At 41.7% G+C, this 27704-nt stretch overlaps 1 protein-coding gene across 2 annotated transcripts in view; it reads right to left on the reverse strand.

Annotated features, from left to right (window-relative positions):
- igsf21a (immunoglobin superfamily, member 21a) overlaps nt 1-27704 on the reverse strand; it is a 176478-nt gene that overhangs the window by 83527 nt on the left and 65247 nt on the right. For both annotated transcript variants that reach the window (XM_028998117.1, XM_028998118.1), the window contains exon 2: nt 20411-20523. In XM_028998117.1, the coding sequence (XP_028853950.1) occupies nt 20411-20523 (113 nt within the window). The remainder of the gene's footprint in view (nt 1-20410; nt 20524-27704) is intronic.

The following is a 27704-nucleotide window of genomic DNA, read 5'->3' on the forward strand; positions in this document are numbered from 1 at the left end:
CAATATGCATGCATGTTTCTGATGCAATCTTTTCCTTCGCAGCCGCAGCAGTACAACTCCGAGCAAGGAGCACAGATGGCAGGAAACTGAATTATTTTGTGTGCTGATGTTTCTTTCATGAACATTTGACAAGACACACCCTGGTCAAAATGTAATGCAATACAGCTTTAATCACATGAGATGAATCATTTGTGGGTGGTGGGATGTGTCGGTGACATTGGAGGAACGTTTTGAAGAGAAATTAGGGAACCGGGTCTGTCATTTTTCTCTACCACAGACCAAAACTCTGGGCCCAACCTTTAAAAACAGAAAACAAATGTAATTGTCTGGTTATTAATAATTGTGAGTAACACATTAGTTAACAAAAAATGGGCTAACATGACATATCAGGAGCAAGTTTAGTGTATTAACATCTATTTACATTTATAAGATGCACTTATCCAGACAAGGTTACTAGTTACAGGGACAGTCCCCCTGGAGACACTCAGGGTTAAGTGTCAGGGACACAATGGTAGTAAGCAGGATTTGAACCTGGGTTACCCATTAGGGTACCAGCAGGGTTTTTATTTAGTTTCAAAAATTGCTTGTGACGCAGTGTGTCTGTGTTTATATCCATTACAGCGTATATTATTACATTACACTTCCATGACCGATCAGTGACAATTATTTTAAGTAGTTCTGTTGCTTTCTTGAAATACCATTCTGAAAGAGCTGCACTCGAAAAGTAAGCTCACAGTTCATCAAGTTTTGATCTCTCATTTACAATGGTTATTCATGAACATCTGAATTATGATACAACAATAAAAAAAATCACTACACCATTCACTGTAGCTCAGCACAGCACAGCTGATATGACTATTACACCCTTTCTGGTGCATTAGGCATGATTGCCTAAGTGAACTAAGGTCAAGTAACTACATTGACATAAGCACTTGAAACAACTTGCATTAAACATTTCAATAAAAGCATGCAATCAATCTACTTTGAAATATGTTCATGTCTAGTCAATTGCTATTGAAAACAGATGAGTCTTGAGTCTACACTTAAAGACTAAACCTGAAGAACATTCCAGGCGCTTGGAGTGGGCAAAAAACAAAGCCAAGAGGAGCTCAGGAATGAGCAGACAAAGAAAATCAGCAATACCAAAAGGGCGCCAACCCATGCAGAGCTTTTTAAAAATTCATGCTGAAGTCTTAAACTGACTACAGTACCGGGAGCAAATGGAGCGAGGCCAGGACTGGAGTAATACGGTCCCTGTTATTTGCGTTATTTAAAAACCATGAAGCATTTTGAATCAAATTTAGGAAACCTGAGCATGACTGACTGACCCCAAATGTAATGGCTTACATTACATTAATCCATACGAGCTGAAAGAAAAGCATGAGCAAGTTTTCAACTTCAGACTCATTTATGCATCAAATATGCACCAAAAGTGAAGATCGTATCAAATTGAATTTTTTGGTATAAGGTCTAATAAACACGTCACACAGTGGTGCAGTGGTTAGTCACACAGCCTCACATCTACAAGGACATGAGTTAAAATTCTGTCTCCGCCTTTTTTGTGCGAAAATTGTATGCTTCGCCCATGTTGCCACCGCTTTCTTAGTTTCCTCCCACCCTAGTTGAGTCCCCATCCTGCTCCCAATGACTCGGGACGTCTAATAAATGGACGTCAGACATGGTGTCAAGGTTTTTAAACTTGAACATTTGATGCCATTAGCAGCAAAAGAAACATGTTTATCATATGCAGGCTTCCACTAACTGGAGTACAGTTATCAAAAACTGTCTAGCGCAAACAACTTGTTGACTCGGCACTCCTTCTGAGAACAGAGCCTCTTAACATTTACTCGCGCCTGCATGATGTAAGCATTGCACGTTGCACCTGAAAGGTACATATCACGGCGATGTTTGGAAAAGGGGGAGGCTTTGTGAGGTCTAAATATCGGGACGCTGCATTCACCGCCTATACAACCTAAATAAGCGCGTGAAGAGGATGAAAAACAACATTAAACAAAAATACACGCGGCTCCGGGACATTTTCACGTTGTTGCATTTGCCAAGTAATCAGCTCAATGGGCAATTAAGGCCTTGAATTGCGGTGAGAGAATTTTGAATTTTTTTTTTTTCCTAAATCAAGGCAAAAAAGTAAGCTTTCATCTTAACTGGGACACTTTTCAAATAGTTTCAATTGCTCATTTATTAATTAATTCATTTCTGTATTTCTTCCTCAGCCTTAATTAACTAAATGTTATCAGCAGACGACTCGGTTTAAATTCCTCTTAATTTGTCAACACTTTTACTCACTCGTTATTACGCTCTCCTTGCCGCATGGTGCATTGCATTTATTAAATAATTAGCACAATTAAGCAGAGGCCTTGCACTGTGTCTGGACTGAGATAAAGATGTTTGATTGGTTCTCTGTGAAGAACCTTCAAACGAGAAAAAGAGGCCACGATTGTGGCCAGCGGGTAGGCCAGTCCGGAGATATTTTTACATCCCGTTCATTTGGCTGTGTGTGTGTGTGTGTGTGTGTCTAACACGATCGCTGTATGGTGAGAACACTCTGGATAGTTCTGCTAACTGATGTGTACACTCTAACACCCTGACAGCGCTGGTGGCTGTCATCGGCTCCCCTGCAGTGTCGCCACGAGGGCCTTGCCACTCCCACTTCATCTCAGCGGCACTAACACGCTAGTCTCGGCCTCACAGTCTGGCCAAATACATATACACACCCTGAATAAATGATTGGTGGAACTCATTCTTGGGCCATTTTGCTGACATGGTTTGGAACCATTTGTCCCCTGAGAGGAAAGGGTCACTGCGGATCAATACAAAAGTGACTGTGAGTGATCACCTTGATTTTACAATGAACCGTAAAATGAAACTCCAGCAGGGAGCGATGGCTTCCAGAATAATGACGACCCCATCCACAGGACACAGGCGTCACTAAGTGGTTGATCAGTATGAAAAAGATATGAAATGAAAAATATATTTAGGCATTAGGCCACATTTTTATGAGCGTGCTAATGAGAGCTAATGCGATATGGTGTAGCACAGCCTATTATTAATATAATACCATTAATATCATGACAATAAAGTGTATCAAAAAAAGTAAGCAATTTCACCAATGGTTTGGTCAATGGCCATTCATGCAATAGTTTCCACATGATGTTATAATCATAAACTAATATCATGAGCTTCCTCTCAGCCAGTCAAAATTGTAAATTAGAATGGTCTGTTATAATATAATTTGACAATATGCATGCCATTGCATGTGGTTTTGATGCCTTATGTATAAATGCAAGTTCCATACCCTGATGATAATGCAATGAGCTACACTCAAACCCCAAATCTTTCCATACATACTTCATAGAGGATTTGAAATCTTATATAAACCGTTTGCAGATACGAAGCAATCTAGAGCAAGGGTCCAACAGATTTACAGGCACCAACAACCAATTTCCAAACTCCTCATGTCCTATTGTGCAAGAAGTCCATACTCAGTTTACTCTGCCTTGCAGAATGAAGTTAAAGCTCTCTCCACAAGATCCTTCACACTTGTCACTGATTCCTAGGAGAGAAAAAAATATAGAACTGACTAGCAGGCTGTCAATATCTCACAGCTGTGGTAATGGGAACACTAACGTAACACTTTGTCTCAGCAGTTGATCGATGGAAAAACGAGCTAACATAAGCAGCGTCAGCAGGAGAGAGCGGCCGCCAAGCCTAAATCACAAAGACATCTTTGTTGGAAAGCAAGGCTAATCAGCAAGATTAAACCCAGGAAGGCCAGGCAGTCATCTGTTCTTTAAAACCACGGTGCCTGAAACCTTTGCCCTGACCGGACGTCAGATATTGTGAAAAGCATCCATTTAAGAGCATTCACCATATAGAAAAAAAAATGTGTATTTGCCAGTATTTCTACATTGTTACTGTGGGGCGTCCCGTACAGTTGTTTCTAAGTATTGTCTGCATATGGGGGTTACCATCACTGGGGGAGTTTGAAGGTTCAGGTATAGCGGTTTCTACTATTTCCTGATGTAGCACGTGCTTGTAAATATTTTGGGGTGTGGGATTTTTGTGGCAGGAGACTTGATTTGATCCAGGAGGAGGGGCTACAGTTGTAAGCATTGCACGTTGCACCAGGGCAGCTGAGGCCGGAGGGAGACGGTGCTGCCAGAGTGATGGCAAAACGTTTCAATGCTCAGTATTGGTGCAGGACCAGTTGGGTTAGTCTTCCCTAATCAGCGATGTCTTATGTTTTGCCAAAGATAGTCATGAAGACAAGACTACACTGTTAACTTAAGGGTACAATAAAATAACACCACAATGCCCCCTTCACTGTAAAATGTAGTAAATAAGCAGCCAAAAAATTTCCATTTCACTGTGTCTGTGCAATTTCAACCTCCTACCACCTTGCAATGAATATTAATGAATAATTCAAATGTGCTCATCTATTTTTATCTAACGCTGTGTGTGAAATAGTCAATACAAGTCACCAAACTGACACAGTCACGATAAAGCATCAAGAATCAAGAACACATTCAGGTATTCTCATGAACCTCATGAAATATATTGTAGCGTACTGAAGCCAATAGGGCAGGTTCATTTGAACATGTCCTCCTGTAGGGATAAGCAGGCGATGCTTGGCTAACCGTCGGGCTTACGACTGGTGTTAGAGGGAAATACGCAGAGGTGGACAAAATACTCACATTCCTTACTTAAGTGAAAGTACAGATACTCCTGGTGAAATGTTAGTCCACTACAGATCTTTGTGTATCTATTACTACTAAAGTAGTAGAACCTCTAGAATAAGGTAAGAAACAACGTAACCATCAAATAATCAGTTTATTATAATGCTACCACTACACAACCCTACGAAACAGCACCGTAGGTGTGTTGTAGTTCTTGAGACCAGTTTTGGTCTCGGTCTTGTCTTAATCTTGGACATAGCGGTCTTGATGGGATGGGGAAAAAAGCGCGTCCTCACAGAACAATATCATTATTTACTACATGCCTAAATTCAAACTGAACCAGAACAGCATGGATGAAAGTAGATGAAACCTGTCTGGTATTTTAGCAATCTCAAGGTGCACATGTCATTTTCTTAGCGTTTCTCACCACAGTTAACTAGTAAAATGAATTTCAAATTCATGTCTGTCTCTGGACAATTTATTAGGGTTCATTTCCATAATAATATAAGATGCATACTTGATCTCACTGGAAGTTTAGGAGGTCAAACTGTAAACAGGTTTTGGACCAATCAACAGTAAGAAAAGTTTTATTTATTCCAAACCAAACCTAGCTCCTCATTATAGACCTCAGATGACTACCTGGCTGGAAAATGGTATGCTATGCTGTTCATTAATGATGTGTAAATAAGGCACCACAAATCTAAGTCAACCTACCACTAACGGCATGGCCTACAAATTCTGTTTGGCCTCACTCTTTTTCTGACTGTGATAATTGATTTAAATTCCTAATTAATATTCCATTATCTCTCTCACACATTTTCTGTGTCTAACTCTGCTGAGAAGTAACATAATAATAAAAAAGTACACTGGGATTAATCATGGCATGGCCATGTAAACCTGATTCTATAAAGATAATTATTAACCACTGATAACCCATTTGTTTTGCTCTGAGAGATGGATTTTGATGCCGTAATCTTTGATGGCCAATAAATAGATTTAATTAAAATTCTCTTTAAGATGTTGCTGAATTGTTGTTGCATTTCCTAAATTTATGTTCTGATCATAGGTCTAGACATGTAAAAATTACGTGGTTTGCACTCTCCACCATGTGCCTTTATTGTATATTGTGTTTTTACATTTTATACATTTGCTTATTTTTATACCTTTTGTATTTAATGTTATTGTTGTATTTAATGTTACTTGTATGCACCATGGGTCTGAGAGTAACGCAATTTCAATTCTCTGTATGTCCTGTACAAGTGGCAGAATTGACAATAAAGCTGACTTTGACTTTGACTGATAATTGGCAAATGACTGGCAATAGGCCTGGAAATGCTAAAGTAATCCAATAAATAAAATATTTCAGAACCATGTGTTCATTCCATATTTTGAGAGCTTAACCATCCAGAAGAACATATTAAACAGCACATAACATACCACAGACATGTCAGGTCCCCAAATTATTTTGTATAATGGGTAACTGGTGGTTAAGAAGCTCTCTGGCATTTAATTTTTTTTTGCTTATTTTCTACAAGTGACTAATCAGAGCAGCAGTAGCTGTGCTCAACTGCCAAAAAACACATTTTTCATCAAATACATTTTTAGCTTAAAGAAAATCTCTCCGATTTAACTCTCCATTCTCATAGCATCTGCTTTTGTTTTGTTTATTGTGTGTAGATACTAATTATTCTTACATTGATGGTATGCATAAGAAACTGTTAGTCAAGCTACATAAAATTATATATGTTTCCTATTTATGCATCTGAAACAGTGTGTCAGGATCCGGTCTGGAAGGGGATACTCCGGTCCGGGGTTTCAGGTTCGTCCTGTGTTCTTTTGATTCTCGATTTATCTCACCTCTGTATGCATGTTTAAAGCTGTTCTGTCTGTGTCTGTTCTCCTTTGGGTCATTGTTGGGGATGTTAAACGTGTCTTCAGAATCAGAAAACTATTAATCCTGAAGGAAATTGCTTAAATTGCTTAAATTGCTTGTGCTTCCTGGAATTCACTAAACCTGGGCCAGCTCTCCAAGACATTTAATTTAACCAGTAAATAAATTACAACATCTTTCTCAAATATAAGAAATAAACATGTCTTTGAATAGTTATGTAAAACATAACAGATTGAACTGTTCATATGTTGGGAATTCACAAAGAATCTATTTTTGTAGAGAATAGCTATCAAGGAAACCAAATTATTATATAATTATGTTAATAGTCATGGCAATTTATGTGTGTGACATACTGTATTGATGAGAAGGGGTTTACATTAGCCAGAGTAAGGAAGCAGGGTGCGTGACAGTAATCACTATTGGTTCTTCTATTTTAAACTTTTTTTTAATTTATAAAAACATACCAACATCAATTGTATATATTTTTGCTCTGAAAATGTAGATAAATGAGATGTTTGTCCTTTCACTCTATCATTAACGTAAATCCTGGCAACATACTTCATTTAACAAAATCCAACTACTATTTTTATATCTACCTCCACCTAATTTTTATATCTATTGTTCTATTCGTTTCATAATAAACTTCTTAAGCCTTTCTGAATTAGAAAACAATGAGACTAACCATAAAGCCAAATACTTTAAGGATGAAAACTTTCTCCATTTACCTTTACCAGCATAAAGCAACCTGGTAAACAGGAAGTACAAATATACCCACACAGAGATATGCACATAGACGTTAGTCAAAGGTGGTTTACTTCCATAATGTTGACAAAGTCTCATCTCAAAAGGTTGCTGGTTAAAGACAAGTGTGAATGCATGTGCTCAGGCCTGTGCTGGTGCACACTGGAGAGTGATACATTTATCTGAGCCCATTTGTCACACTTCAACACAGGGGCCTCAACAAAATCGCTCTCCTGAGGAGATTTATTTTTCCCAAATCCTTTTTTTCTAATTGCCGTGGCATGTCATCATGCCTTCATGTCCCCTCGTGCAACAAGAAAGACTTGTAAGCCAGCACTATGATGCATGAGCAAAGGAATGAAGATGGCTCAACAGAGAAGGCCACAATTGTGTATAAATATATAGGGGCTTGCTGGGGGGGTGTTCATTAAGATTTGCAGGGAATTCTGGGAGAATAAATGGCACCAAGGCACAGTGGAGAGCATCTTCATTTAACACACAACTGGAACTGCAAATGAAAATGTCAGAGTAGATGAAAATGTGATGACATCCCCTTAGAGGAGTGCTTATTCACCGACAAAGTCGCCGGTGAAAAGGGAGGACAATGTATCAGGAAACAGAGTGCTGTCTTTCTTCGTTTCTCGCATGTGCTTTGGTGTTCACAGCGAGTCATTTTCAGTTATTCATAGTCATTGTGGCTGAACAGAGTCTATGCCTCAATGAAATGCCTGGGGTGCATACAAGGACTGCATGCGAATTTCAAAAACCGAATGAAGCAAGTGACTGACGCTGTTCTTTTCCCCCTTTGTTATAAATGAAGGGAATAAAAAAAATGCTACACATTTATATTGTACTGCCTTTGGGACATGTATCTATGTTATCAATACAGTCTAACATAAAACATGAAAAATGAAAAGACTAAAAATACTAAAGATCCCCTTATTTATTTTAACTTTACTAGATTTGTATGTGTAAAAAAATATTATTTTAGTCACCTTGTCAACAAAATTGGCTTGATTTTAGTCAATATAATGAGAATTTATCACCCAGTATGATTTATCTTACAATCTTATATTTTTAAGATTTTTTTTTTTATTGCAGTGTAATATGATGTAGTTGCATATAAAGATGTCCTGTGGAATAGAAAAAACAACTTTTTATTTTGCATTTTCAGTCTCTTCAATGATTTGGTATTGAGGCAGTTGAAATGTGTTAAACACTTCGGGCCAAAAAAAGTGGAAGAAGGCACAATGTCAAACTTGTAATTATCAGAAGTGGTGTAATGGGTTTCTCAGACACATTTACTGGGCAACAAACTCTTTTCGCTGCTCATGCACGTTGATGTGTAATCTTTGCATTTTCAGTTCACTTGACATCCCATTCCAAACGCTTTACACGCTCCGAGCATTATAAGCACTGCCACTTAAAACATCAAACCGTTTCTTACTCGCCGTATCCACCCCCACTCCATACACACTGAGCTGGCTGTCAATCAACGGCTCCCAAAGCTGATTTCCTATCGGCTTATTCCTCATCCATCAGTCTCCGGCAGCACATTCTGGCTGAGATCACACCTGAATGCAGCTGCTTTAGCGACTGCCTACTGACTCCCTTCTCCTGCATGCAGCTGATCTGGCTGTCAGAATTGCACTACTTAAACTAAACGTGGCAAAGCTGTGTTCTGCCAGCACTGATTAAAGGTTAAAAAAAAGGGGAATCAGTAAGGTGGTGAGCACCATGAACAGCTTCAGTGCTCCCTAATACAGATTTCATATTCTCTATCTGCTATGTTTACATGACACTAGGAAATATATATATAAATATCTGCCAAATGCTGTAAATGTAGATTACAGTCCAACTATAAGACTATGTCAACGTATCAAAATCAAAAGTCTGACTAACACACCCAAATAATGTGATTAGGAGTCAAGCTACTCCTGCACGTATATCTACCTTCAGATGTACAATGTACATCTCATTCGGAAAATAAGTAGAGCATACAGCACATCTGGAGTCTAAAGGGCTATAAAGGTCTCATTTTAACCACTTGACATGATTCCAATACTCCACCAGCTAAATTGTCTGTTCTTTCAGTCTTTGGCGTAAAAGGTCATCCGGCAAAACCTCTATATTCACAAGCTGAAATCACCACTTCCATCATAGTGCAGTCTAACATACATCAGTCCTTATCTTGCAGTAGGCCAGTAGTCTGATTAAATGGCCTGGTCAAGCTATAACCATAGGTCGACTGAAGTGTGCATGGAAAAGTACATTACGTTCTGTACATTACTAAACTGGGGTCAGTGGAAAAATAACTCCTATAAAGAGATCCTATTTTATGATGCAAAATCACCTGCGAACATGACCCAGGTGCACCATGCAACCCAACTGGTCCATTGAAAAACAACCGGATGAGTGATGCTTTGATGTGTTCCATACACAAAGAAATTCGATCCATTGCACCGAAAACACTGGAATACTGACATGCAGCTCCAGAATCTTTTACTGTCATGAGGTATGATTTAAGTGACTTTCGTACTCACCAGCACGATCTTGTGCTGTGGATGGGGGCGATTCCCATCCAAACAGAATCGTTTCCTCGTAGGGCAAAGGTCATCACCCACCATCCTATTTCCTCTTAAGAGTACCGTACACATCATGACATTCAACAGTCTGTTTGACGTTGTGCCTCATTTTTACACTGTTGTTTATACGTTTCAAGCTACAGTAATGTATCTCTCCCCCTTCGGACAGGTCAAATGTGTAAAAATCAGCAAATCACATTTTCTCCTCATTTGTTAATATCACATTAACGCTGTGGGAATTGCGGTCACGGTTAGCTTTTTTTTTTTCTTCATCACGCTTACAAACTTTCTGAATAAATGGGTAATATGGGAAAAATAAGAATATGGGTAACATGGATACTATATTAAATGATGGAATGGATTAGTTCAAGGCCAAGCACTGGGGACCGGGGAGGGCAAGGCGAGAAGGGCAAGGCAAGGTTGGTGACAGATTAAACATGAAGTGAAGGATCCTGGAACAAGGCAGTCGTTTTCGTGGAGAGATACAGTTCCGAGAGGCGGGGGAGATGAGGAAGAGACAGGGGGCGATTCAGTCATCGTCTCTGGCTGTCGATAAGGCGGGGGGAAGAAAACGGCTTCGCGGTGATAATCGGAGGTGCCAAAACCTGCTCTTGTGCGCGGATGGATCTGAAGACTCTTACGTTTACGTTCAACTGGGGTGCCTCGCAACCAGCGCTCTCGCCACAATAAAGAATCGCATGTATAGTGCAGAGAAGAAATATCCATCCGGTTTTCTCAAGTACCGCCATTGAAAAGCGCTCTTCTCGGCCGCGGCGGGTATGACTAACATCGTCGGCGCGGAGCGATGGGCCGAATTAATATCCTTTAACTCCGCGGGGAGTACACTGCCCCCGCTACCGAGATGTCTTTGAGCTCTGCGGACTCAGAGGTCAGCGTCTCATTTTACACAGACAAAAATCTATTATAAAACCCATCTCTCTCCACAAAGCACTAAACCCACAGGAGGGGAGAGAGGTTTCTTTAATTGTTTCTCCAAAGCTACGCACTGACCCAGTTATCAGTGAGCCTGGACTGCGCCAACGAGCCTCAAAAAAAAAAAAAAAAAAAGGAACGAAGAGGCCCTTATCGATCCCATCAAAACACTTTTGGGGGGCTGGGGTGGAAGCCTGACAGAGCAATATAAATGATGGTTCATTTCTCTGGTAATGAGGTTGTACTGGGGCTACAGTGACTGATTCCCAACTGTCCAAAACACTTTCAGCCTGGTACCAACACTTCACCAGCTTGAAGCCCCCTAAACCTTCTCCATGATCACTTCTTTCTTTCTGTCCTGCTTTAATGCAACCAAAATTACAGCCTCCCTTCAATCTTATTTTTTTCCTTTGACAATTTCTTTCTGCTTTTTTTTTTTTTTTTTTTTGATTGGAATGGAAATCAGCTGAAGAAATTGGCTGCACTCACTGATGTGTCAAGCTGCCATTTTTTTTTTTGCAAGAAAACAATTTCCGTGCTCTTACAGTAGCCTGAAAATTAATGCTTCCAACATTTAATAGCTGTGAGTAGAATGGTCTTTCAGGCACGCCACATTACGCAGCTTATTCAAGTTGTTGTTACCCCGCTGGTAAGTCTTCGGAAATGTGATTCTAGTCTCCACGGGGGACTCGAGAAATCCTTCTGTAAAATCAATGGAGAACTCAGAGCACTTCCATAATCACCCCGTCCCAAGGCTTCACTGACCTTTCAAGCTGAAGGTCAAATTCCCATCTCTTGTAGACTTTGTCAAGCGTAATTGTTGCTACTAAACCATCCCTGTACAGGAATGAGTCCTCTTTGATACCTGAACATAATGTACTAATGTACTATGTCTGATATTAAGAACATTTATACATGGGTCTTTTCATATTTTGGAGGAACTTATATTAGATAATCTTTTTGTTCTTTTTTTAAATACATTTTAGGGTCACAAGTGGGTCATCACTGGCAGGAAAAAACTAATTCCTTTGAAATGCAAATGACATAATATGTCCTCTTCCAGTCTTATTCCCTTTTATGTTTAACTATTCAGTGATGGCAACATGGATGTAGAACATTATTTTACCAGTTGAGTCTACATAAAGAACTACATGCCCTTTAGAGTTTGAAGCAGGATCATTATTGTCAAACTGGTGCTATGCTACGGAGAGAGGGGGTGTCTTCCTTGACTGTGTAAGGTCAGGGATCCGCAGGATTTACATAAATAGAAAAAATCCAAAAAGAAGCAATTGGAACTAATATGAGAAACTAAGGCCCTGTATACACAAGATTACGATCTGGCCTTGCATCCACATGGAAACAGAGTTTCGGGGTTACCACAATGGCGGATAACACATTTGTGCTTGTCCTGCAGCAACTGCAGAAACTCATAAAGCAACACAGAAAATTCTTTCTACAGTGCACAGTTTTAATAAAAAAAAAAGATGGAGAATAACGACGTGTTTAACTCACTGTGAAGGAGCGCTAGACACAAAACCGGGGACTTACAGTGGCGCTGTAACAGCGCCACTTGTCATTTCAGCTACATACGTGTCAGACAGTACATAGTGAAATGAAAGAACGTTTCTCCGGAACCTGGTGCTACATGTAACATTTAAACATAAAGTGTCACGAACACGGGACCCATGCAGTGCAAGAATACCTTTCAAGGCAAACAAATCATGTAAACATGAAGACAGACAGCACTAAACTAGTGAAATGAATAATCAAGTGCAAAATAAAATAGTGTAAATCGTGTAAACTGCTCAACCATGGTGATGGGTTAAATGCAGCGGACACATTATTGGGGCAGTAGTGGCCTAGCGGGTAAGGAAGCAGACCCGTCATCGGAAGGTTGCCGGTTCGAATTCTGGGCTGCCAAAGTGCCACTGAGGTGCCACTGAGCAAAGTACCGTCCCCACACACTGCTGCCTGACATGGCTGCCAACTGCTCACTAAGGATGATGGGTTAAATGCAAAAGGACACATTTTGTTGTGGGCACCATGTGCTGTGCTTGCTAGACTTCACATTCACTTTTCACTTCACTTTCACTTTAGGTGGTGTGTGTGTGTGCAAGTCCAAAGCGGAAAGTGCTTGAGCGTTCAGTTGGCCTGTCTCTTAGTGCGGTACGTTTGGTACCTTTTTCCGGACGGTAGGAGGGTGAAGAGTGCATGTGAGCGGTGTGTAGAGTCCTTCACAATGCCGGTGGCTTTCCGGGTGCAGCGTGTGTGGTAAATGTCCGTTGTCCGGAGGGAAGAGAGACTCCGATGATCTTCTCGGCTGTCCTCTCTATTCGCTGTAGGGTCTTGTGGTCCTATATGGTTCAGTTCCCAAACCAGACAGTGATGCAGTCGGTCAGATAGCCCTCCATAGTCCCGCTATAGAACATTATGAGGATGGGCGGTGGGAGACAGGTGTTCCTAAGCAGTAAGTAAAGACGCTGCTTGGCTTTCTTGGACACAGGACGCTGCTGGGCTTTCTTTGGGCACATGCTAACAGGTGACTGTGAGCAGTGCAACATTTCTTCTGTTCTAAAATGCCAGTCAATGCCACGTTATTAATTCTTGAATGACTGAGGTTCATCCATCCCATAGATATCAGTAGAAAGAAAGGTTAAAGTGCAGTGATCCATGTCACCTCATTCTCATTTTTTTTTTTTCACAAACCACACACATACACACAGTATGAGCCAAAAATGTCAAGTCCTCCAGTTGTCAGATTAAACTTCCTCCACCCATTGTGCATCTTGCTAGTCTGTTAGTCTAGTCTGTTCCACATGTCTGTACATCCCTATTGTCAGAAGCAATTGTTTTTTTGCGTCTGTGGATCCAAAGTAATGCTTAATACAACGAGCACTTACTAGAAACCACGGTCACGTTCACATTCCCCCGCTGTTCAAATCCAACGTGTTTTTCTAGTTCAGTGAGAACGCAGTACTGATAACAGGAGCTGTGCGGCAGAGGGCCTTGAAAGGGACTCATTAAGCTCTCCCAGAGGAAAATTAGCATTTCCATTTTTATGTCTTAAACATAGATAACACAATCCTACTCCGATCTCGCTAATAGTGATTTTCAAAGGCGCACAGTTCAATCTTTAAACAAAGCTAAACCTCATTAGAGAGCAACCTCATATTTGGGGCACCATTAGGTGCCGCATGACTTTAAGCACAGTAGAAAGCATAGACCAGGCAAGGGCAACGACACCAGTGCAATAAAGATGGGCAAATATTGCATCTGTAGGAGTCTTAAAGGAAAGAAGACTGGATGCCGCTGGATATCAGGCAATTATTTGGATCATTAGACATGAGGCTTGCTGTTGCATATGGCACTTGTGAGTCCACTGTATCTGAAAATTGAGTACGTAAAGGCCATTAAACTAATACATATTGAGATTTTTTTGAGATGCACAGGTAAACATAAAAGTGGAAGGAGTCGAGGAGAAAGAACCACAAGTCGCAGTTACATTTACCAGTCTATTCAGTATTAGTCATTCTTTCTTTGTGAAGTTAAAGTGATTTGTTTTTTGTCATTATGATACACAGCATAGCACAACACACGGTGCACACAACAAACTGTATCCTCTGAATTTTACCCATCAAGCTTTAATTAGTAGTGAGCAACCATGAAAATCATTCGGGGAGCAGTGTGTGGGAATGGTACCTTGCTCAAGGGGACCTCAGGGGCACCTTGGCAGTTCGGGATTTGAACCAGCAACCTTTCGCTTACAACTCCATTCCCTTACCTGCTAGGCTCCCACTGCCCGTGTCATCTCACGTTCTGCCCTCTCATTGGCTGTAGAATGTTGGTTTTCTGAACTAGATAGTCATCATGCTAGATATCTGGTCACTGTCCCTTTGAACATGTTCACACACAGTGACTGGTCACCACTGATCAGCTGCCAACCCTCCATTGAGATCCTTGGTCTAATTTGGGCGTTTGTGGACTGCTGCTAGCTGATTAACATACTATCGTATAACCTGGTTTGCCCAGGGCTCTTTTCTTTTTTTTTTTAAATGTCACACCCAAAATAAATGCAGCCACTGCAGGGTCTATTATTATAATTTTGGGATAAAAAATAAGCAAATATATCTGTAACACAATACATATCTGTCGTGGACCTAAAGACAAAACTGTTTTATCCAATTTTTTTTGATAGCATCTATTTTCATCAAACTTATTGCATCTTTAAACGGACCAGGGAAATGGAATGTTCAGAAATGAGGTTAAAGATGAAGAGTGCGGCATTTTCATTAGGGATGCGGCGTATTTTTGGAAATGAAAGGGCACGGCTGTAATTTGGCACGCTGTGGAAGGCGCTTCCTTAAGACGGCAGATTTCACAATGAGACAATTGCGCAGATGGAGCTGCGAGCGGCGGGAAGGCAAGGCACACAAAAACCCCACAGGAGCGAGCCGTGTGTACACAGAATGAACACCGCTTGCAGCATGCGGCACCTCTACACTCCCGTTGCCACGGCAACCGTGCCGAGGTGGAGTCCTTAAAAAACTCAGAACAAAGAGTGGGGGTAAGCAAGAAGGGGCGGCGTCAGATGGCGATGACAACGTTGCGAGTCTCCGCCCAAGCCGGGAAAAATCGGATTATGCGTCTGAGCCGTGCATCACTTCTAGGTCAAGTGTCCCCTTCTGCCCAGTGCCGTGGTGGACCAGCCTGACTCAGGGTGGAGAACACTCGTTACGACAATCCCGAAATGCAGCTAAGTGCACTAATCTGCACACTCCTCCACTCCTCAGAGTGGTGCGTTATCTTGCCAGAAGCGGAGTCATTTGCATACTGTGATCATTTTCTTCAGTGTCAATAGCTTTAATGGGATTTGTCGAGACACGGGCTACGAGCTAAACCGTAAAAGACGTAGTAAGATTTCAGAGTATCAGGGACGGAGCCCAAGCCAGATCTGCAGTGTGGGCAGCAACTATATGAAAATCTGCCAGGACGATGGTTGGAAAATCTGCACAGTAGGAGGTGGCTGTTATTTAATTATTACCATCATCTTAATCATTTCAACGTATGAAAAACATAATTATCATGCAATAACTTAAGAAGGAATTATAGGCATTAGATGTAAAATGCCCCATGGGACTACTCAAATCAAATTGATGCATCCGTTTTCTATTTTTTCAGACTGCTTATCCAGCAGTAGTGAAGTGATTGTCACATGTGATACACAGCACACAGTGCACACAGTGAAATTTGTCCTCTGCATTTAACCCATCACCCTGAGTGAGCAGTGGGCAGCCATGACAGGCGCCCGGGGAGCAGTGCGTGGGGACGGTGCTTTTGCACCTACCTACACCAGCTTTTGCAGTACCTACACCAGCAACCTTTAAACACAATGTAAGTGTTCAGAATGTGCACGGAACCCAGCCTAACACTGGAGAAACCCAGAAATACCTAATTAAAGAGATTTCATTATCCACAATTATCTATTGTGGATTAAATAATGTCTGTCTTACTCTATTTATGGTCAAAAAAGACTTAATTTTTCATTTCTTTGTTCCCAATTATTCAGTATTTTGAAGGAATGAATAAGACTGGAACCTTGACCTTTAAGGGGCCACTTTTCCTATTCATCTTCCATTTATGTAAAATCTTTCTGCAAATGACTGAGAGGCATTTCATGGACGAAAGAAACAAGTCCGAAAAAAGAAAACCCGAAATTCACATCAAAGTACAGCTTGACCCTTCACTTTATGACATTTCTCTTTTTATTTATTGAATCCACCCGAGGTTATTAAAGTGCAAATTCAGGCAAAAAAAAAAAAACAGCTGGATCAGGTGATCAGGCGTTTCCCATTCTGCAACAGCATGTTTCTCATAATTACCCCAGTATCCGGTTCCTCACAGTTTTAATGACTCAGGGATCCGCTGCGGTCATGTACATGAGCTCGCCTGACGTAAAGATGAAATATCACCAGCTGTTTTAGGCGGCAAAAAAAAAAAGAAATCAATGCCTGCAGTCTTGTAAGTGGTTGAAAAGGTCCAATTTGGTTTAAAGTGGCTCAGAGAACGGCAACAGAGTGCGTTACGGAAACTCGAGCCGAACCAGTGAGTTTCTTCTTCTTTTTTTTTTTTCATCAGAACATTGTTAAATGTGCCTAAGCTTTCAAGGGAGGACACATTTACACTTTTTTTTTTCCACTAACTTGGACAAAAGCCACAGCCCAATGCACCGGGACGCCATGACAACTGCGCTCATGCAACAGTAGTGGTTTAGGAGAGCGTTACAGGCAAAAGCGTGTGTTAAAGTCATGTCAGCAACAAACCAGCTGGGCCCAGAAGAGGTGATGTGCTCCATGATTTCCTCGGAAAGGATGAGGCGCCGGGCGAGGCGGGGTTACAGTAATGAGACTCAGGGGTTAACCCGGGCCAGATTAAAGGTAATGTAGACCTGGCACTCAACAAGCAACAACCGCAAGCGAGCAGCCCCCACTGGGACAGAACCGGGGGTATCACTTCATTAAAACGACATAATCAGAACGAGCATGGCATGAGGGGAACTGTCACAAGTTGGGCGGAGGAGGTCCCTGTGGGTTTTTTTCTTTTTTTTTTTACCAACATTCCAACCTACAACATCCCACGCCATGATGTCTGATAGCTACAAAGTGATAGAGATTCCAGGCGTATGGTGCGGTACAGCTGTGCGGCATGAGCTGCAGCTCACAGCTCTGCTGCTGTGATGCGTAATCCAGCGACTGGAAGAGACATGTTGCTACTCAGAGCCATGTTCCCATCACAATTGATTTTTTAAACACTTATTGTATAATGCAGCTGTGCAATATTCTGAATAATACAGGTCTGAACATTTATGAAATAACACACTTTATTATAAAACTGTTTCTAAGCAACGTCATGTGTTTTTAGTACTGGTTATGTTATAATACAACAATACTGTCACCCTAAGTAGAAATAGGTTCTGTATGACCTGCCATATCCTCTTGTAAAATAAGGTTTTTACTGTTATACCTCCTCATTGTAAGGTTTGTCTCACCTAAATGTGAGTTACTACTGTCACATTATTGGACACTTAAGGGCCAATGAGAGTATGGTATGTAGTGAAGATACAAAATTAGTGACCTCCTTGAAGAAGGCCCAGTGCCTACCTCTACTAGGTGGCTTTAGTTGAGTTAATTTTGTGGCTGTGGCCTTATTTTTGGTTTATTTGTTAAGACCAAAGTTCCTTGGCTGTCACTGCACACAGGACCATTGGAAGAATCGTCTTCACTGGAGCAATTCTAATAAAGCTCATCGTTATGGATCTGATTCCAGCTACTTATGAGATTCTAATTCTGCATTCGCTTTTGTCCCTTGTGGTTATATGATGTATACAAAAACTGGCTCATTTGCATGGATACTACCGTGTACATGAATGAGAAAATGAACAATAATGTAGATCCGAGGGCTCATTACTTCCTTTAGTGTCTTATGAGCTGCATACAATGGACCCAGCATGAAAGATGATTTTGTGCTACCATATGACCTAACTTTATGAATTATGTATGTAACAAATCTTCTAGTATCATGCTACCAGCCCCAGCAGACAGAAAATCCACATATGCATGTTGCTTCATTTCGTCCTTTCAATTTTCTTGTAATTTGAAAAAAAGAAAAGAAAAGGTAGCTCTCAGCCGGCTGCAGTAAACGTCTCTTTATTGAGACTCTGGCAGTCCGAGGGCTCCTCGGCCGCAATCTCCATTATCTCGAGTGCCTCTGTGCGGCCCGGGTTTTTCACCGAGGGTGTGTCGGCGAGATGCCGCAGTCGGGCTCTGGTGTGCATTACCCAATCCTCAAACGGAATCTGTCAAGATAAGGCGGGGGGGCTTGGTAATGAACAGGCCGCGGCTGAGATCTTTAATTCACACAGCCTCGGTCTCGGCCCGGCTTCGATTAGATACGGCGACTCCCAAGGTGGGTTTCAAGCCCGGTTACAGCCTGAATGAGGGCGAACTGAGCCGTCGACAGTTTAGGCAAATAAACGGCGAGAGATTAAAGGAAAAAACTTTGGCGGCAGAGCGCGGATAATTGATTTATAATGTATTAGTGACGGTGACTAGGAGCGGTCACCGGGGGGAATGGAGGCCGCGTTCGTATTACGACCTTCTGTGTTTTTGATCGCCCGCCAGCTCTTGATGTTGACAGCCTTGTTCTCAGAGGAGCTCATCCACGCCACAGCTGTCAATAGCCAAATAGCTGTGGTGAACGTGCGCCGCGAGATGCCTTCACGCTCTACCGTTTCATCAGCTTGGACAGTGGTATCTTTCAGATCTCCATCCTTCTATTGCTCCTTCCTTCGAAAATGATATCTGAAGTCTTTCCTTAATATTAAGTCTTGTATGCAGAGCACTTTAATTAAAATGAAGGTAATGCAGACAGCTCCTGAACTGCATGTAAGAGTAATAAAAATGAGTGTTCAATATTGCCATTATGAAGCTACTCAAATACGTCCGCCGCACGTAATTTGTTAAATAAATGTTGAATGTTAAGGGTGCGTTCAGCTGAGCGGCGCAATAACAAACACTCTTCAGCCCCCCCCACCCACGTCTGGTTTCAATGAAACTGTCCCCTTCTTCAGCATGATGCATGGTACCACGGCTAATATGTAAAGTGCTATTAATCTCTTTTTGTCTTGTCTATAAAGGTCAGCGTTCAGGGGAGGGGGGGGGGGATTAAAAAATGAAAAAGAAGAGCGCGCACAGGCACGATTTGGCGGATTGAGGGGGGCGCCGGGTTGAAATCAAGACACAGTTTATTATTTCCCCTTGAAATGAAAATGCCAGCAGCCCGTCCCGGTGTAGGTGTGCAAATATCAGCCATTAACGTTGTAATTATTATCAAGTCGCCGCTTATTTTAATGTGCCGGAACACGTGTACCGCGGGAGGATGCCGTTAAAAAACTCTGCCCTTCCTGTTCTGAACGCACACGCACACACGAGGAAATAATAAAAAGAAACCCAGCAAGGACCACAACTGTAATTACAAGCCCACTGGTGTCATGCAGGCAATCGTTCGCTCTGTCTTCGCGCAATTACTAGAATGCATGCGCGCGGAAATGGTGACCCTGTTGGAACCTTAAAATAATGGCACCGGGGGCCGGGGACAAAGGCTCACTCAGCTCCGAAATGTTTAATTGTCCGGCCACTCTCGCTCTGCGCAGTACGCACAACTGGCCCTCAAAACTAATGCAGAGCATCCAGCTGCGAGCCATTAGCAGCGCTGCGGCTGCAGCCGGCCGATCGTGAAAGCGGCGTCTCAGTCCGAGGACCATTACGTCCCCACCTGCACACCTGGAACGCGGCCTTCTAAAGAAAGGGCCTGTTTCTGAAATAAAATGTCTGGATGCAGATCCCGTGGATTACACCAGATGCATCAGAAGCGCTGGGGGTGGTGGATTTCTGGTGAGTCTGTCTGTAACCAGCCACCCTCAGAAACACACTCGCGCACACACACACACACACACACACACACTACACACAGTGGCCGTGATAGAGGGTTTGAGAGAGATCATTACTCACCCTGTACCAAACAATCTCTCGCAATCTGCCATCAGTCTTGAAGTTGCACTTCAATGTCACTGTCTCTCCCACAACAACAGGTGGCAGGGGTTCAATGGTAACGGTCAAATATCCTGTAGAACAGAAAAAAAAACATAGATTTTCATATATATATTGTAATAAAAACGAAAGTGAAGAGGTTGTCACTGTGAAACACTGCAGCACAGCACACGGTGACACAACGAAATGTGTCCTCTGCTTTTAACCGAAATAGTTGGCTGGTACTAGATGGTGAATAAATTGTTTAATATTATATGAGCAGCAATGTAGATGCATCTGTTTTCACTGTTTCAAAGTCAAGCTTGCACATGCGCGGCAGTCTCCCCAATGTCTCCTTGGGGACACAGGTCTGATGTTTTAGTAGTTGTTGTGGTCCAAGTATTGTCTCAGAGCTTTAGGCAATTAGTTTGTACAAAAAATGACTTGTTAGGTTGACTTCTGCAGTTATCAGCATTGTTCCTTGGATTCTCTAATGCTATACAAAGAATACAGATGGCATCATTAATAAACAACATTATAATAGCAAAATAATCTATTGCATTCTACATTATTCGACCAATCTTCCCCAAATTTCTTTCCTTATTGAAAAATAATGATAATAAAATAATTATAATTAATGTATGATCTGTATACATATTCATATTCAGTATAATTCTCACACCTCAGACAATGTGCCATCTGTTGCACTCTTCTCCCAGTCATATCAACCAACAAAACTGTCACTTAAACAAACAATCGCGACAGGCTGATTAAAAACTAGGGGTGGGCCCGATCCAATCCAACATCGGGCCTCAAAAATAATAACATTTACATATCGGGTAACTGGGTAACTAAAACTAAAAAATAGACATAATAACAATAACGTGTTGTCTGGTGAGATAGTAAGGGTGGTGCACAGTGATTGGGGGTTGTTTGAATGTTGTGTTTAAAGGTGGGTTGGTTGCCCTCTGACAGTGGGAATCTGATGTACAGTACAGGACAAAAGTTTGGACACACCTTCTCATTCAATGTTTTCTTTATTTTTATGACCATTTACATTGTAGATTCTCAGTGAAGGCATCAAAACTATGAATGAACACATGTGGAGTTATGTACTTAACAAAAAGTGGAGACCTGACCTCCACAGTCACCGGACCTGAACCCAACCGAGATGGTTTGGGGTGAGCTGGACCGCAGAGTGAAGGCAAAGGGGCCAAAAAGTGCTAAACACCTCTGGGAACTCCTTCAAGACTGTTGGAAAACCATTTCAGGTGACGACCTCTTGAATCTCATGGAGAGAATGCAAAGAGTGTGCAAAGCAGTAATCAGAGCAAAGGGCGGCGGTTTAGAAGAAACTAGATTATAAAACATGTTTTCAGTTATTTCACCTTTTTTTGTTAAGTACATAACTCCACATGTGTTCATTCATAGTTTTGATGCCTTCAGTGAGAAACTACCAATGTAAATGGTCCTGAAAATAAAGAAAACACATTGAATGAGAAGGTGTGTCCAAACTTTTGGCCTGTACTGTATGTTTTGAGGCTATTAACTAGATAGTTTAGCAACCATGTTGCGACAGTACCAGGGGAGCAAGGAGTTCGTGGCCCCACCCCAACAGGCACAATGACAGAAGGAGCAGGTGTAATTAGCTGGGGAGAGCGAACAGGTCGTGTCACAGTGGGTGGAGCAGGGAACCATCTTCGGTGGTGCCACCGGAAAGTGCTGCCCTCATGACATTGCCCGCCATAAAGCAGAACAGATTGAAAATTTGTGCTCTGCACTCTGGAACCACACTGAGCCCAGTCCCCCGTGTCTTGTTTGTAGGTCTGTCCATCTGTCATCGTTTACGTAACTGTAGCAGAAAAAAGTAAATGCCACAATGGCCAACGTCAAACCAAAGCGTCTACAAACCCAAAAAAGCTGAAACCCATGAACACACGGACTAGATGGTGGAAGGCAGATGGTGGAAAAGATGTCAATGATATTAAAGAGTGTTTTTGACATTGCCTGAACAGAGAGCAGAATTGGAGCAGAACAGGACTAGGCACAGAAGAGAGACCTTTGTATGCAGGAATACAGATATAGATGATGAGGGTAATCTGGGAATGACAAGCTAGCTCCTGTCAGGAGTCCCCAGATCCAGACCAAATGGCACGAGGCCTGGAGGCATGACGATTAAAGGCATAAAGGCCACAATGACGTCCTCCAGTGTCTTCGCTCTGTTGGGCTGCTGTAACACCATCTACCCCATCATTCATTTACACTGTTATTATTTATAACCACTGAAATTACTTTGTATCAACCAATGCTCATAAGCTAAAGGCCTCTAAATGAGATTTATGCAATAAATGTCTTTATAAACGCACACCTATAGCATTTTTTTGTGTGCTTTTAGTTGATTTTCTTCATGTTACAATGATATGCAATAATTTGTAGATGTTAAAAAGTTGCTTTCATGTAAAGTTCTACAAGTTCTGTGACACGTGAAAAGAATGTAATGCATTATACCATGCATCACGCCCTTAGCCATTTCACCCTCACCTCCTAATATTCAGTGAGCGCCCACACCTGTCTGATCTGATCAGTCAATACCCTGCACCACCACACAATAAAAGGACTCAGCTATGATTTCTTCATGATTCTACTGTTTGACTGTTGTCCTGTAAACCTTGCATTTATTTTGAGTCATTTTGTTGGAGGACCTTGACCCTGGGGCTGGGTGTTAATCTTGAAATCTTGCCACCCCTACCAGAGTTGATGGTCTATTTATTTGGCGTTTCAAAATCTGGAGCCTCTTGTCTGAAACAGTTGTTTGCAATATTTATTGTTTAATAATTTGTATATGTTGCAAAGTTAAGGTGACTTCATCTCTTTTTCCTCTGCTAGTAATAAAATGACACAAAAAACAGCGTTCTGCCAGCATTCACCAGCCATTCACCCCTTATATAACAACATTGATTTCTTATATAGCCCATAAAAAAATAAATAAATCACATGCAGTGTCTCATATACCTACCTAGTATGTCTTATATACCCCTCCAAAAAAAAAAAAAAAACACTAGACATGCTCCTGCCTGCTTGTATCACGTATTTGTTGCATCTTTTCTGTGTTTTAATTTAAATGCTTGTTCTGATTTACTATGGCATTAATATGTGTTTTGGAGACTAACGATTGTGCTTTGATAAAGACTTCACCTTATTTAGAATTCGCCTTATTCCAACACCTTTGCATCTAGACTGGAAAGTGGTTTCCTCAAATACACTCAGAGCGAAAAAGAGAATAAACTTACACGACTGCCCCCCACACACAATCAATAAGGCCTAAGCCCTGAATTCAATCAGCAGCTTTGGCAGAATTTGATCTCGGAAGGCAGTGAAAGTCATTTGCGATTCAAGCAGCTCAGTCTGGATTAGAAACTGATAACAGATTGGCCTAAAGACATCCGTCCTAGCCACTACTGTTTCCCACTCGAATTTCTCAAATGCTTTCTTTTCTTTTTCTTACATCAAACAAGAGTTATAAAATGATTCCAAATTGCCGTACATCTGCATGTCTTTGATCTGGCAGAAGTTTGACAGAGAATGATTGATGTTGCTCCTGGTACAGCATAACTTTTGTTTGTCAGATGTTGCAGATGGGAAAAGGTATGTGTGTGCACAATCCAAAAAAAAAAACTGTGTAGACAGCAACCCTGGAGTGTAGAGACCCTGTGAGTACCTGGAATGGAATGTCTGCTCCTTTAGAAACCGACCTGGTGAAGTCGGGCTGCAATGATGCACTACAAGCTGCGCACTGCAACTGCCACAGCGTCAACACGGTGTGCACAGGACCGATGCAAATGGACCCGGAATCGTTTACAGCAAATTCTTGGTTTCTTCCCATGCCAATCTGTTCTTGCACCTCGAGGGATTTAAATTCTTTTAATTATGAGCCACAGAGTATACATGACACAAAACATCTGTGCAGAATCCTGATGAAGTATTAGCAGGGCCTGCTGTGTGTGCACCAAAAAGTAATAAAGTGCCTGATTAATGGTGCTGCTCAAACGTTTAAATGTAAAAATTTTTCCTAATTAAGAAACAACAAATATTCCACTAGTGGATTAACAAGGTATTAAAAACCCTGCAGTATGTCCCTCAGAGGCGCGGCTCACCATAATACTGCAGTTTGGGCTTAATACTACAAAAATCTCATCCCAACAGCCAGTACACTGTGGAGACCATTACTGTCACACTGGTTCATGTGACCTCACGTGACATTCTATGAAAGTCTGTACAAAGGAAGAGAGGGGACACAACTGTTCATGTGCCATGAGCGAATTAAAAAGTTTAAAGGTAATAATGATCATCAACATTAAAATCATACATTAAGCCAGAAGTATTGAAACTCTTCATGATGCATACCATCTCCAAAAAGTATTTGGATCAACATGGGTAGTGGTACTATTCACCTAATTTACATAGAAATTGATTTTTATTCATAAAATGAACCTTATTAAGAATCATAACTACACTGAATTAAAACATGGCAGCTGTAAATATGAAAAAGAAACAAAATTTGAGAACCAACAAGTCCAGCTCTGAGCCTCACTCCACCCCCTGCAGAGATTTAAAAAAAAAATATGGGCGACATGGCTTTGTGAGGCAGAGTCCAACTGCACTTTTCAGACATATTTCTATGTCTAAATCCTTATCCCAAAGTCATAACCAGCAGAACAGTCTTGACAAATCTGTGCATTTATCTTTCCAGTGGATGTAAGTGTGTAGTGGAGATGGATGGGAGCAGATTCTGGCAGATCTGGAAATGCTACCTACAAATTTTCGGACTTTGCCTCCACTCTGATTAGTCTGCCACCCTCAGGGACAGTGTTTGTCTGTTTCGCTCTGACAGTATTTAACTTGTCTGAGTTGGATTGCTCACGTTATGTCTCAGAGCCGCCATGTGGCCTTCATTGGACAGTGCAGAGTGAGTGGTTCAACAGTAGGGTCGCATTTTCGATCACACCACACCTAGAAGCACTTATTACAAAGCATCTTAATTGAATCATCCAGCACCGGGGATGCCCCATGGGAGGAGATTCGAATGGATAAGCCTCACCAAAGACTGTGGGTCATTAACACAAGCTCTTCCGGCAAATCCCCTCCACTCCATTACAGCTGTTTAAAAAAAAAAAAAAGCAGCATAACCAGACTGGGACGGGAAAGCGCTTGGCCCGCTTCTCCACCAGCTCAGCAGGATGTCACCAAATGAAGTGCTTTTCTTACCCATTCGCTTTAAGTGACACACAATGTTTTAAAATACAATTGAAATGTATGAATAATTCACTGGCGTCAATGTACAAAGTATATGTATGGATTTTATGTAACTGGAGCGAGTGCATACCCTCGACGACCCGTGCCTTCTTACGGTTGTGGTAAAAAGTGTTGCCAAGATAGTGGCATGGCATAAAATTTATATATATATATATATAGCTGCAGCAGGCAATCTTTTTTGCGACAGTTAAACATTTAAATTGCTCTGCCTGCGTGAAGAAATTTGATGGCGAACATTGAAGAAAGCACGAGCCAGAAACTGTCAAGGTTTATAGCTTGTGTGTGTGTGTGTGTGTGTGTGAGGCAGAGGCTGAAAATTTGTGCGTGCCAATATTTGAGGAAGAAACCGGCGATAAGGGGACAGGGTAACATTTCGTCAGTTTGTAAAATGGGATGGGCCATGAGCCGGGAGATTTTAAAAGAGCTCATTACATGGGCGCTGCACTTGTGCCCGAGCAAGTTCCCATTTCAAACAAGCTCCGGGAAAAGCCTGTGCCAGAGCCGGGAAAAGTGCGTTTCCAGCTGTGCCAATAAAATATGATGGCGGACAAACAGACTCTACTAACGAAGGAGCAAATCGCCACCAAGGCGCGCTGCCTGCCACGAGTTCCCCGGAGACGGGGCAGCGGTATCGGAATACCGAGGCCCGCGGGCCATTCCCTGCTGAGCTCCAGCCATTAAAAGGCTGCGCACCACTCACAGCCACTTATTCCAGCCAAGCCAAGGGTTGGGTCAGCCACTTACACAGAGCAGTGATTAGATGGCTGGACTCGGACTCCACTATCAACACCACTGTTAGTCGCACTTGCGGCATTTCTCCCATAATGCTGTGTGTTGCGTCAGCGGCCTGATGTAATGCGATCACTCCATCATGCAGATGGTCATCGTAGAGCGATTCTACGCGATTAAGCAGGTTCACGTTGGTAGTGGTCACATTGGTCTAAATGAAGTTTTTGTCTCTTCTGTTTACATTATTCATGCAGAATAAAAGGACATATATTGAATTATATGAGAAACGCTGAGAAATATGATACAAGATGATCTTTTCTCCCCCTGGGATTGATTCCCAGATTGGAGTTTCCACCATTGTTCTAAAGGCCTGTAATCCACAGCATTGAATGCTAAGCAAATTTTAGTGATTTGTATTGGAATATATCAATACAACATTTTTTGTTCTGCAACATAACATTAAAACTCAGTGTTGTTTTTGCTGTTACAAGACCAGTGTCAGAAAACCTCACCATCAACAAGAAATCCTACCTTCTTGTGAAGGTTCAGACATGCCAGCCTTCCCATTCCCATACTTGACATATTCTACTAGAGTGCAGTTAAGAACTTCCTCTGCAGGTTCATAACTGTCTGGGTTAGCATTATCTGTGTACAGATGCAACAGTGGGCTAACTTCAAGACTCTAGCAGATAATGACCAGAGAAGATCACCACATTGTCATGTTTTATCCATTATGCAACCAACAGGGAACCAGTACACTTGTATATGGATGATCTGATAATTAATATTCAATGACTTGGTTTCACTTAAGGTAAGCATTCATACCTCCACCACCACAATACCACATTTTAAATATATGTGTGCGTGTATTTGTGAATATCCCATAGGAATATAGTGTAAATAAATTCTGAAAGAAATCATACCTCCGCCCCTGTTTCAGATTATGTATCGGGTCACAATTACAATTTGCTGCTGCAGTTAGCTGCTTCTGTGCCCAAGCACTCCCAGATTGCATGGCAATGAATGATGAACAGCAATTGTCCATTCACATCAGGGACTTAAGTCCTCATCTACTGCTGTTCTACTCCAAATTTCCAGAACTCTCTCTCTCTCTCCATGACCATGCATAAAATTGTTGTTTCTAGTGGATAAGAAAGACATTTTGCAGATTCCATGTTGTTTGACCTGTCACCCTGCTACAAGCACACATTTGTTCATTCATGGCTTCATCATT

Source organism: Denticeps clupeoides, chromosome 12 (genome assembly GCF_900700375.1).
Source record: "Denticeps clupeoides chromosome 12, fDenClu1.1, whole genome shotgun sequence".
NCBI classification, from domain to species: domain Eukaryota; kingdom Metazoa; phylum Chordata; class Actinopteri; order Clupeiformes; family Denticipitidae; genus Denticeps; species Denticeps clupeoides.